Source organism: Phodopus roborovskii, unplaced genomic scaffold (assembly GCF_943737965.1).
Source record: "Phodopus roborovskii unplaced genomic scaffold, PHOROB, whole genome shotgun sequence".
NCBI lineage: Eukaryota > Metazoa > Chordata > Mammalia > Rodentia > Cricetidae > Phodopus > Phodopus roborovskii.
This window is the reverse complement of record NW_026126482.1, coordinates 32,543,825-32,556,816: the sequence shown is the minus strand read 5'-3', so window position 1 is coordinate 32,556,816 and position 12,992 is coordinate 32,543,825. Positions and strand designations below refer to the sequence as shown.

At 35.5% G+C, this 12,992-nt stretch overlaps 1 protein-coding gene across 1 annotated transcript; it reads left to right on the top strand.

Moving 5' to 3' along the window:
* The first annotated feature begins 7,029 nt into the window (after positions 1–7,029).
* LOC127229113 (prolactin-6A1-like) lies at positions 7,030–10,351 on the top strand. Its single transcript, XM_051194115.1, has 4 exons — positions 7,030–7,098; positions 7,840–7,953; positions 9,186–9,365; positions 10,160–10,351. The coding sequence occupies exons 1-4, from the start codon at positions 7,030–7,032 to the stop codon at positions 10,349–10,351; spliced, it is 555 nt and encodes a 184-aa protein (XP_051050072.1).
* The last annotated feature ends 2,641 nt before the right edge of the window (positions 10,352–12,992 follow it).

The following is a 12,992-nucleotide window of genomic DNA, read 5'->3' as shown; positions in this document are numbered from 1 at the left end:
ACACAAACCACTGTGAGGGACAGAAATTGTCTAAGAACCTGAGGAATGTGAAGCAATGTGTATGAAGGATTGATTTCTTTTGTCTATACTAACAAGACCACCTGGTATCTAGAGCAAATATGATTTTACAATCTAAACAGTGATGCAGTCATAAAAGTAATAAAGCAGTATAAATATAATTAGGTCTGTGTTGATTTCTGTTAAAATTCCCTAAGGGGGAGAGTTGTGAGATTCTCTAGAACTTCCTACCTTCTGACATATGGTATTTGTAGCCTTGGGGGCAATCTGCTAGTATATATAAGAGGTTGAGAGCTCACTAAAGGTAGAACTCCGGTGAAGCATTGTTCACTACTCAACAAGCTAAAGGGGGAACTTTTCAAATATGCAGTTAACTTTGATTCAACCATGTTCTTGTAAGTAACCTTTTACCTGTGCATGATTGGGATCCTTTCTTTTCATTTACTGATGTCTTACTGGACTGACTAGACATTTATTCACATCTCATAATAAATAAAACACTTCCAAATTTAGAAGAGCTTTGCAATAATTTTTCTAGAAAACAACTGCATGAGGGCACAAAGAATTTGTCATCTTAATCCTTTAAACATGGTAAGCCTCCTTCTCCTGGACACATGTGAAAATATCCAGACACATAATGGGTTTCCTTAATTGAAGTGAGGAAAGAAAGGGAACTGTATTATGAGTTTCCAATGGATAGAAACCACTGATACTTTTCAACATTTTCTAATGAACAGCTATGAGTACAGGAATACCACAGTTCAGACAGTCACTGTCACTTAAATTGAGAAACTTGATTTTGTCTGGGGTGTAAGATATAGGAATAATTGCATCCAGTTCCTCTCACCCATGAGGAATAGAAGGAACACTTTTAGATTTTATGGTCTTATGTTTGAATTTACTCACTGGAATTAACCAGGAAATATTCACTTCTGAAGCCTGTAACGTGTACTGTTTTTCCGCCTGCCGCCGCTGGTCTTGTCCTGCTGCCGCACCAGCCCCAAATAATGCACAGAGACTCTGTATTTGATACAATGCTGTTGGCCCTGTTACTTGTTTCTTATCGGCTAGCTCTGCCTTAATTATTAACCCATTTCTGATGATCTATGTATTTCTCTTACCGGGGAGCCGGCAGCATACTGCTTTCTCCAGACTCTCCATCTTGACCCCTCCTTACTCCTTCCTATTTCCTCCTTGTCTCCTAGTCCCTCCTATCTTCCTTTCCTATTGGCCAACAGTGCTTTATTATTAACCAGTATGAGAAACATACAGAATGACATCTCCCATCATCTCCTCTTTTCTGTCTAAATAAAAAGAAGGGGTTTAAACTTAACACAGCAAAATATATAACACAACGGTTATCCAATAAGAATCACAGTTAACAATATTTAGTCCATTAACATTTAGCAAGATTAAAGGAAACTATTCTATCATCTATCCTATATTTGTGAGTCCAAAGTCCTATATGTAACCTATCTGTAAGCCTAACTAAGGAAAACTATAACCATAACTATCTGTCTTCAACTCCTTCAAAGACCACAGAAGGATAATATATAAGCTCTAGAAATGACAGAGACAACTCACTGCCTGGTCACCCAAGGTTCTTTTGTAATCTTCCATCTTCAGCCCATAGGCCATAGTGTGTCTAGCAGACTCTTCAGCAACACAGGAAACTTTAAACTGTCTTCTTGTATTGGCAGTTTGTCAGTCACTTTCCTCTGTGTCCTGCATACTGTCTCGCAGACTCTTCCATGAAGCAGGAACTCTATAGCAATGTCCATCTTGAATCAGCAGTCACTTTTCTTTGAGCCCTACATGTCCAGTTTATACAGCATAAAGTCAAACAGTCCAGACAAGAGCAGTATCTTGTCCAAATGGCTAGTCTTACCATATTGGAAGTAAACTCCATAACGTGTTTCTTCAATGTCCATCTTCCTTTCTGACGCAGTTGGTGTTGCCAGGAACAATTATGTCTCACTGTCAAGAAAAACCCTAAACCATTTTAGATGCCATATTCTGTAGGTCTTTGAAAGGTTTGAAGAATGCCTAACCATCTCAAATATATGTCTGTATATCTAGAAATACTAACTAACTTAACTATAAGTTCTAACTATCAAAGGTATCTATCTAAAAATCTGTACTAAATTATACATTATATTTCTAAATGAGCTATGCAAACACAATACATAAACAAGAGGAGAAATATATATATATATATCACAAAATTGACCTTAAATTGTATCAATAAATGAAAATCCATTCCAAAACAAAGTATTCATATCTATACCATAATTCCCTTTTTACCTTTAAAAAGATATTGGTTGTGATCATTAATCATTTATAACCAAATCCATTTAAATGAAAACAAACATTTATAAGCAATATTTGGGAATTGGGGCGTCGTTCTTTCTAAACTACTTTTTGTTGATAGGGGGCGCTGTCATGGGAATCTTGGCTGTAGTCTGCAAGGCTGCTTTGTCCAAGCTGTTTTGAATGTTGGATCGCCAGGAACTCTGTTTCAGGGGGCCTGGCTTGATCAAACCACATTAGTCTGGAAGGAATCCACAGCTTTTCATTTTCTGTAGAAACAAAAATAGAAATCCTTTTCCCCAGTAACTTGTCCTTGAACTTAAATTTTGGAGTCAAAGCATTTTTAAAATATATAAATTGAATTAATCCAGCAGCATTTCCTTTATCAGTTGTTATTTTCTCAGCAGTCAAACAATGTAGAGACAACACAATAGCATACAGTAACCAGATTCTCTCTGAGCTTTTCATCTTTACATGCCTTTATTACTCTGTTTATTTTACTTTTATTTTTTTATCTTTTGACATAGGGTTTCACTGTGTAACTCTTATCTGTCCTGGAATTTACTCTGCATACCAGGTTTACTTTGCAAATCACAGAGATCTGCTTGCCTCTGTCTCCATAGTGCTGGGATTAAAGGCGTGTGCTACAACACCCAGTTCCTCTTTGTCTATTTAAAACCATTTTATTTTTTTTCTCCCAAGCCTATGTATTTTTTTTTTAAAACACACTGTAAACTTTTAACACCTTTTCTTAATGTGAATCTGTCTCTACTGTAAATATTTATCTTTTTTTTGGCCATGAGTCTTTATCTGTTAAACAACAACATTGTTAAAATGAAAGTCTTTGTTTCTGCCGCGGTTTACCAAAGATGGTGGCGGGTACTTTTACCGCCAGCACTGAGAGATGTGCTCACCTCCTTGGTCTGCGCTGCCACCCAGAAAGCATGCTACCGGCTTGGAGATGTGGTCACTGCCATTGCCATCTCTCATACACACCAATGAATTGTTAGCAGAGTTATTTAAAAGCTGTGCGGTTTTTTGCCACTTAAGCTGAGTCAGGAACCTTCCCTTTAAGGAGCCGCGCAAATATCTGCTTGTCTCTCGCAAAACAGAGTCCAACCGAGAAAACTGCTGTTACCAAGAAACCTTGCTTATCTTTGTTCTTTTGTTTCTAAAACCCTTTTTTAACCTTTTGTTAAATTTTAAGTGGAAGTTCTTATTAGCCACGTGGGCGCCATCTGTAAGGAGAATGGGTTTTAACCTTAACATAGCAAAATATATCACATAACAGTTATCAAATAAGCCTAAGTAGATACTGATAGCAGATTTGAATCATATACTGATTATGAATTCATTATAGAATTCCATGCTATACATGGTATTATCATAATTTTAACATTATGTAATTTAATATGAAATAAATTCATATGCATAAGTTTTTAAGTGTTATATGTAAAATTACATTAAATACATCAGTTTTTTTAAAGTATTAGTTTTAGAAATGAAATAAAGTTTAAATTATTTAATGTTAATTTTTATATAAAGTATTTAGTATAATTCACAAGTTTTTAGTAAATTTTATTTTGAATATGTGACTTTAGGTATTTTCTGTGCATAAATATTTAAAATGTACCTACTTTTATGAGGGACATCTTGAGAAGCCCATTTCTATTTCAGCAATAATCTAGGAATAGTTTCATAAAGTAACTGTGTGTCTGAAATTTTATCCCTATTTATGAATATAACTTACTAATACAGATTTATCTGATGAATCATAACACTGATGAGCAAACCAATATGGCCATCATGAAAACTTCCTGAAGTAGTTCTCTATAGGGCATAGGAAAGGGGGAGAATTAAGCTTCCTAGAGCTTCTGTTACCTATCATTGGGGACAGAGTTTTGATTTCTGTGTTTGAATTTATGTGATACTATTTTATCTGAAAATTTAATACATATAAACACCACATCTGCATCACTAAGACCTTCCAAATCTTGTGAACTCTACCTTTGCAAAAATGATGTTCTTTTCTTTTTTAAATTATTATGATTAAATGAACATACAACAGAGTCTATTTAGTCTTTTTTTATAAGTTCATATGTCCAGTGATGTGGGATGTTCTTTTGTATGCTGCAAATATGTATTGATTTTACTGATAGGTAAATAAGCTAATATAGCCAATGGTCAAGCAGACTATAGCTAGGCAGGAAATCTGAACAGAGAAAGAAAGAAGGCAGAGTCAGAGAGATGCCATGTAACCACCATAGGGGTAAGATGCCAGAGCATTAGTGGTAGGTAAGTCCTGGTCAAATGATGACACACAGTTTAGTAAATATGGGTTAATTTAATTGACAGTTAGTTAGTAATATGCCTGAGCCAGTGGCTAAACATTTGTGAATAATACTAATCCTCAAAGTGGTTATTTGGGAATTGGCAAGCAGGACAAGAAACCTCTAACTACAGACCAGGGATGAACACTTGGATTTAAGCAATCTTTGCACAAGTTTGTACCTGAAAGTAAACTTATTCTTACTCTCTCACCAATCACTGGCCACTTGTAATTCTGGTTCTATGGGTGATATTATGAGGAATTTTCTCCCTTCATATTGGAATGTCAACTAATGTTATTATTCTGATCTTATTCAGGCTACTTTAATTGTTGAAAATTCATGGGAATATTTTACTTGTCATGTCTAGGAGACACTATTTAGCAACTAGTGTCTAGGGCTTTTGTCCCTTAAACTATCTCTACCATTCTATGATTTTTACTGAGTTTGGGTCTAAAGGTTGATTCAAAGATATATCAGTTTGTGTTGGGCATCCACATTCATCCAATAACCTTTGCCAGTTGTGGATCTCTTTAATAGTCTCCATATTTTGGAAAAATAACCTCTTCAATGAAGTGATAGAGCTTTTGTCTATTTGTGAGATAAGGTTAATCACTAACATGATAGAAACTATGTTTTGGAAATTAGGTATAGTAGGTTCTGCTTTTGTGTCTATAACATTTCCAAAAAAGAAAAAAAAAATGAGTGGTTGACTCAGTTTAGCAAACTAGGCATAAATTCTCTCCCATTAAGTGGACTTATATTCTAATTAGACTGCTGTTGGTTACCTCAAGATAAAAGCACAACTACTGCAGAATTTTGACTATCTGGTCAGCATAGTTTTTGTTGTGGGTCCTATGTTTTACTGCTATGCAAGAGTAGCATTTTCTGGTTTAGTGTTGACAGTTTGCATAACACTTGGACTTCCTCCAAGTCCAAGATATGAGATATCTTCAGCTGGAAGGTAAAACAAGGCAATGGAAATCATAATATTTCTGGAAGTCTTTTGTTTCTCAAACAAAACAAGGGAAGGATATAACTGGCACTGGTATTTGTTAGATAGAGCTCTTGGAAAGAAAACTATTGTTTATGTGGTGTAACTAAACCCTCATCTCTTTCAATTTCTTTCCATTGCTCTCTCTATCCATATATACGTATATATATATATATATATATACGTATATATGAATATACATATATATGTGTGTGTGTCTTAGAAAATGATGTACTAGCATATGTCTTTTAAAAACATTCTTCATGTTACCACTGTCTTTTTACCTCTATATTTCCATTTTCTCCTCCTTGTTAAAGTTAGATATATTTTTTCATATACCCCTTCATAGCATCAATCTTCTAATATGTTCTTTTAAAGCTACTTTCTCTTCTATCCCCTTATGGTTCCTTTCTACTTCCCCATCTTCTTGGATACTGTAGGTTATATTATCAAATACAAAGATTCAGATCTACAAATAAAGAAAACATGTGACTATCGCGGTAAATAAGGATCAGGATAAACAAATAGGCCTAATAGATGTTTATTCAGGGAGAAATAACTTACAACCTAGACAGATGAACACCAGGAAATTCAACTCGATCCTCTCCTGTCCGAGTCACGCCAGAAAGAGAGCGCCTTTCCTGGCCCCCTCTGGCCTCCTTCCACAGGTCACTTCCGCCCATGGCTCCACCCCCCAATGGGCGTGGTCAGTGCCACAGAAGGACTATCTCACTACATGTGACACTCTCATGCATGAGTTTTTATTGCATATTATCTAATTTGAGATATGGGGTTACTTTTATGATAAGATTCTCTTCATCCTTGGTGTTAGAAATCTATAAGTCATGTGGTTATTCTCATCAAGCATGAAAATGAAGCAAATAGATGACTTGTGCTGTCCTTGTCACATCTAGGACCAAATTGAGTTGAAGTATTACAAATTTACAGAGTGTGAGTATTGGAAATAAGCATAAATTCCCCACATATCAAACCATTTCAAGAGAATTACTTAGAAATGCTCAGCCACAAATTCTATGAGCTCTTAGTGTTTACAACATTCAGAGAAACTTCTGGGGTCAATCCCAAAAGAAGAAAGTCACCCACTTCCAAATTATCAGTACGAAGATAATTATGGACCTACAAGTGCACAGTGTAAAAGGCTGTACAAAAGCAAATCATGCAGAGTCCTAGAGAAGGACAAATTTTCCTTCACAGGATTAATTTTTATAGACACACTAGGCTGATTCAAGTAACACCTCCTTTTATTTAGCAGGGAAACTCCTGGTGTTGCTTGTGTCAAACCTGGTCCTGTGGGAGAATGTGGCCTCTGTACCTTTGTGCCACAGCTGGGATAGTTCCTGCCAGGGGACCCTCAATAACATGTTTGATTATGCCCTGAGCCTGTCTTATGAAATTGAAAACCAAACAGCTGCAATGTTAAATGATTTCGTAAGTATCTCACATTCTTTTGCCTTCTTTCTAATGGGAGCATTCATGCCAGTGACTGAATTGTTCTAAATGGTAAATGCAATAGAATCATGGAACAAATTTCATAGGGAAAAGAAACCATCAGCATCTGAGTAGATCAAGAATAAAAGAGTTTCAGGGAATCTCAAAGTGTTTAGAAAAGAGGGGGAAGAAGTTGAAACGCTAGACAGGAAAAAAATGAGATCACATGCCCAATAGTTTAAAAATTAGGTTGACTTTCTTATTTATTATTTAGGTTTTTATTTTTCAAATTGCACATCTAATTAAAAAATACTCTACTGGATAAACAAGCACAAGTGCCAGAGGTTTCCAAAGAATCCTTGAAAGTCAAGGCACAGAAAAACACCTCTATAAACCCTGTACTTCTGCAGAAAGATGGAAGACATGGAAAATCCCTGAACTTTATTGGACCAACTAGGATAACTTGCACAGTGGTTTACAGCAAGAGACTCTTTCAATGAAGGTGGAAAGCAAGCTAAAACAACTGACATCCTCTGATTGTTACATCTCTACCTCAACACATACAGAAACTCATTTATACACAGACATATGGAAGCATACACACACACACACGATCACACATGCATACATTGTACACACACACACAAAGATTAAAAAAATCATACAACCACTAACTATATTAAAATTGTTGTCATATATGATTCATTCCCAAACTTAAGATAACTAAATATTTTTCATCAGTTGCAGGACATACAGTACACACCAGGGAGGTGGTACCTTGATGGAGCCCAAAGCAGCTGCCATACTTCCAACTTTGCTATTCTGCTGCCTGAAGAGGAAACGGAACACATCCAAGTGAGTCTTCAGCTTGCACTTTAACCTAAAGAATTGAGCAGTTCACTGGCTTGGTCTTGATGTTGGTCAGAGTGGTTACAATCACACATGCTGAAGAATGAAGGGAGGGGGGAGCAATCAAAGAACAATCTGAGGTACACAGATCATAAATTACAAGTAAAATTAAAAGCTGGGTAATATTACAGTAGAATCTATACAGTGTTCATTCAGAGAAACTGCTACCATTGCCCGTACCTGGGATGAATTGTATCCTTTCTACTCATTACCCATAGAGTACCTGTCAGACATCAGTGCAGCAGCATTTTAATCAGGGGTGGTTTTCATCTATTATCTTGACAGTGAGCACACCCTGAGAGGGAAAACTCTTATTATTCCTGTCCATACTCTCTCTTTTTTGAAAAAGAAAAAACATGTTTTTTGTTTATATAATGTGTTTTTCCTGGATGCATTTATGTGTACAACATGTGTTCCTCATGTTTGAGAAGACCAGAAGGTGTTAGGTCTCCAAAAAAGGGCAGGGACATATGTCTGTGAGTCAATGTGTGGTTATTAGGAAATAAACCTGCATCTTCTGGAAGAACTGTCAGTGCTCTAATTTCTGTGCCATCTTCCAGTCTGTTCAGCAGTTATCTTATTTAAGGCAATAAAATTCAATTGTTCTTTACTTATGCATGTTTAAATATTGGCTTCTCTGCTGGCTTCAATACAGACTGATGGAAGCAAAAATATCAAGTTCAGGTCTATATCATTGGATACTTGCTGTAAGTTATTCAAATAATCTAAAATTAATAAACGAGTGACTCAATGAACAATTTGTATTTTTACTGTACAATACAGACTATGTGAAAGGGTTTGGGTCACTTGACACTGAATTATTGGCATGAGTTTTATGTGAATGTGGTTCTATACCACCTGTTCAATTCCTGCTCACTCTCCATTCTTTGTGCACAATAAAAGAAACCAAAAATTATTCTTTTGACCATGAGGTCAGATTGTAAAATATCAGAGGAAAACAAATTTTTTAGGAAATGTAGTAGTCAATAGTAGTCAAATAAGACATATTTAGTGGGATTCAATTAAACTACAAATTAATGGCTGAATTTTACATTTATATAACATGTACCATTTACAAAATAATTTCCTGAAACTTTTTTTGAGCAAATGTCACATGAAGTACTAGCACTACTGTATTTCAGAAAATCTAATATAAGTGTTCAATTTTGGTTATGTAGGGTATGTTCCTTCTTCAAGAGATCCTCACCATGTTGGGAGCTTGGAAAGACCCTCTGCATCTTGTAGTAACTGAGCTGAGTGGTATGGAAGAGGCCCCTACTGCAATCATAGCAAGAGCCAACATTGTAGGGACAGCAATGAAGGGACTTCAAGAAGGTGTTCGGAGAATACTTGGCAAGGTTTGTAGTCTTTTTGTATTGTTCTGGTTTTCTTGTTAACTAAACAGATGAGTCCTATGATAAGAAATTTGATATAGCAAAATTTAGTCAGCTAGTCTTTTAGGAAGTCTTGTTTCTGATGGTTTATTAGCAACACAATGCTTTTCTAGGATATGCTATTCCATATTTAAAGAATCTCAATACAAAATACATGCTCTTCATAGTCCTTTAAGAAACTAACTACCTTTCTGTAGTAGTGCAAAATACTCCTAACAGCATCACCAGCTCACTGTATCACAGCAATCCCTGGATGATTTGCACCAGAAAGCATCAGGTGCAGTACTAATCAAATATGAGATTTTCATTCCATGAGTTCTAAAGCAAGAGATTAATTTGAAATATAGAAAAGGACAATGATTTCCTTCAAGAGTAGGAAAGTGTAGACAACAAGTGAAGACCAATACTGAGAGCATGTTAAAGCTCCTTCATGAAAAAATGACACTATGTCCTACGTTGTCCCTTGGTAAAATCCATGTCTACAGGCAAATAGCACCTTCCTGCTTCTCTATCTGTCTTATATGCAAGAACATATATAATCTGGAATCTTCTGTATGCAGGAAATATATCCAAGGGTCTCGTTTGCTGAATTGTTGTGGCAAATGCATTGCCACTACCCTCACTTTATTGTATTAGATTCCATGCTTTTGTATGAAAATTTACAATCATAACTTCTCCCCAAATATTCATTTACCAATATAATGAATAAAGAACAGCAAATATAATGAATAATAAGTTACTTTCCTTTTGGTGATTAGATTTATCCTGGATTCAGAGAAGTTGAAGAGTACCCCATCTGGAAAGGACTGGCTTCTTTGCAGTCATCTGATGAAGACCTTCGTGTTTTTGCATTTAATAGCCTGTTTCAGTGCCTCAAGAGGGATTCACGGAAGATTGATTCTAATCTAAAGCTCTTGAAGTGCCGGTTTGTCTATGACCGTGATTGTTGACTTCATGTCCATTCGATTTTGACATGAATGTTCTAAACTTTTTCTTTTGGAAATTTATGCTTTATATCTTTTGGACATGATTGATTCTTTTATCTTGAATAAAAGTTAACTCTTTTTTGACATCATGGCAGTTGTTTTTTGAGTATGTGTTCATTAGGCATCACTATACAGATTATATTTCTTCTGTGAATTTTTTAAATTAGAAAACATATCCTAAAGCAAAAGACCAGCTACACACAAACTTAAAAATGCAAAGAAACAAAAGACAATAATGACAGGCATGGCAAGTTAAATATTACATGTCTAGATCCAATATCTTAGACACATGGAGGTGAGGGACAGACTGAAATGAACATACATTTGTGTAAAAATATCCTCTGTTTTTCCCACTCTAAAGGAGATGACTGAACTGCAAATGCCAAAAAATACTAATGTAATTGTTTACATTGCAGCAATTACTTTTCTATGGAAGCGCTTATAGCCTTGGGTTCCTTGAAAGGAGCATATTTTGTTGTAGAAAATTTTAACAGAGTTTTAATATTTGACAACTCACTAGCACTTGCGTATTCAAGAAATTTTCTTTGACTTGGATTTCTTATGAAGTTATCTTTCTTTAAGGATCTCATTTTTTAACCTTTATTTCTCTGTTATTTTTGGAATATAATGCTACATTTTATAATCCTAATTTCTACAAATTTAATTCTTAAAAGGCCAGTGTGGCTTGCTAATTTGGCATGGTGTCTTTATTCTTTGCCTATCATGTTGTACAACGAGTTTTGTGTCTGTTCCTATCACAGTGGCTCCTGGGAGACGAGTTCTCATCATAAACGAGAGAGTCTGTCTGCAGTGAGTTTTGGCTTGCCTCATTACCAGCATGGAGCTTTTAGTACCTGGCACAGCACTTTACCCTTCTGGCAAGCCCCCTGAGTATTTATTGTAAGTCTTCTGTGTCAGTAGCATTTTTACTGTAGAGCACTGAGTTTTTCTCATGATGTACTTGTTAAGTCTCATACGAAAATAACAGTACATGATTATTAATGTGCCTTATTCAAGTTCTCATTTTTGAGACTTTGGTGGGCCCATATAGATACTGTTTCTCTAAGTGTTCTGGATGATATTGTTTATCGAGGTAGCAATCTTTGCTTAATGACTCCAAGTTTCCCATTGCTAGGGTTACTTTCACCATTTAAGTTAAAGCCTAATTATTTGGCCACAGTATTAAAACAAAAGTAATCATTCTAATCTTTCAAATATTGGTATAAAAGTTGACTCTTAAAAAGATAATTTCTAAAAATCCAATTTTTGAACCTTTCTTTTGCTAATGCAATACAAAATTTATCAACTGTACTAGGAATGTCTATAATAAAATTTGTCATAATTGACTGAGGTTTGGTTGCAAGTAAGGTAATTCAAAGCTTATCATCCTATTGAAGCAAAGAGTGATACTATAATTCATCCATTCTACTAAGAATTGAGAAAGCCTCAGTACTTTATGAAAACTGACACTCAATATGAGCTGATTGTTATACCTAATTGATAATACATATTCTATGAAACTTCAACATACTCAAGTATCATCAATTTTTAATGCATTTATTTTTTATTAAAATATGATGGCATCATAACCAATCAGACAGCAGGGGAACCAGCATAGGACTGAACGAAGACCCCTGATCATGGGTGAAAGTTAGGAGGCCTGGGCAATCTATGGGACCCCTTCAGTGAAACTAGTATTTATTCGTAGAATAAAATGGACTTTGGGAGCCCAGTCCCCTATGGAGGGATATTCTCTTAGTCTAAATACATGGGGGAGGGCCTAGGCGCTGCCCTAAATGATATGACAAATTCTGATGAACCCCATGGGAGACCTCAATCTCCCTGGGGAATGGATGGGGTATGGGAAAGGGAGGGGGATTGGTGGGGGGCATGGGAGGATGGAGGGAGAGGGAACTGGGAGTGATATGTAAAATAAGATTGTTTCTAATTTAAGTAAAAAGAAAAGAAAAAAATACAATGGCATCATTTGCCCATCTCCTCTCCCCACCTCTGTCATGTACCCCAATATCTCTTCATTTTCATAGTCTCTTTTTCTTTTATTATCTTTTGTTAAACACACACACACACACACACACACACACACACACACACAAACCTATTAGAAAAACAATTATGTGGCTCATCCCTAAAGAAGATAATTCTTCCTCTTAGTAGTGATTAAGTTAAAAGAGTTCTTCAACTAGAATTAGAGTCCATTGAAATTTATGTCATGTACTTTTGTGTGTCAACTCATATTGGAATTCTGCAAGTCTTGTTTGGGCATCATTATTATTGAGATTACATTGGTGTAGATTTCTTGTTATATCTTTAAAAAAATACAAACTCATGGTTCTTCTAATTATCTTTCTGCTATCTCCTCCAGTTTTTTTTTTTTTTTTTTTTTTTTCTTATCAGTTATGGCTTTCTATAATGATCTTGGGCAGAGGCAAACAAACAAACAAAAAAAACCCTGAAAACAAAAAAACCTTCTTTGATAAGGAGTAATTGCTATACCTAACTGTAGGTATAAGGAAAAGTATATATAATACAATTAGTAATTATATTGGTTTAAAAAATAGGTATTATTATGTTTTGCTCTTAGATA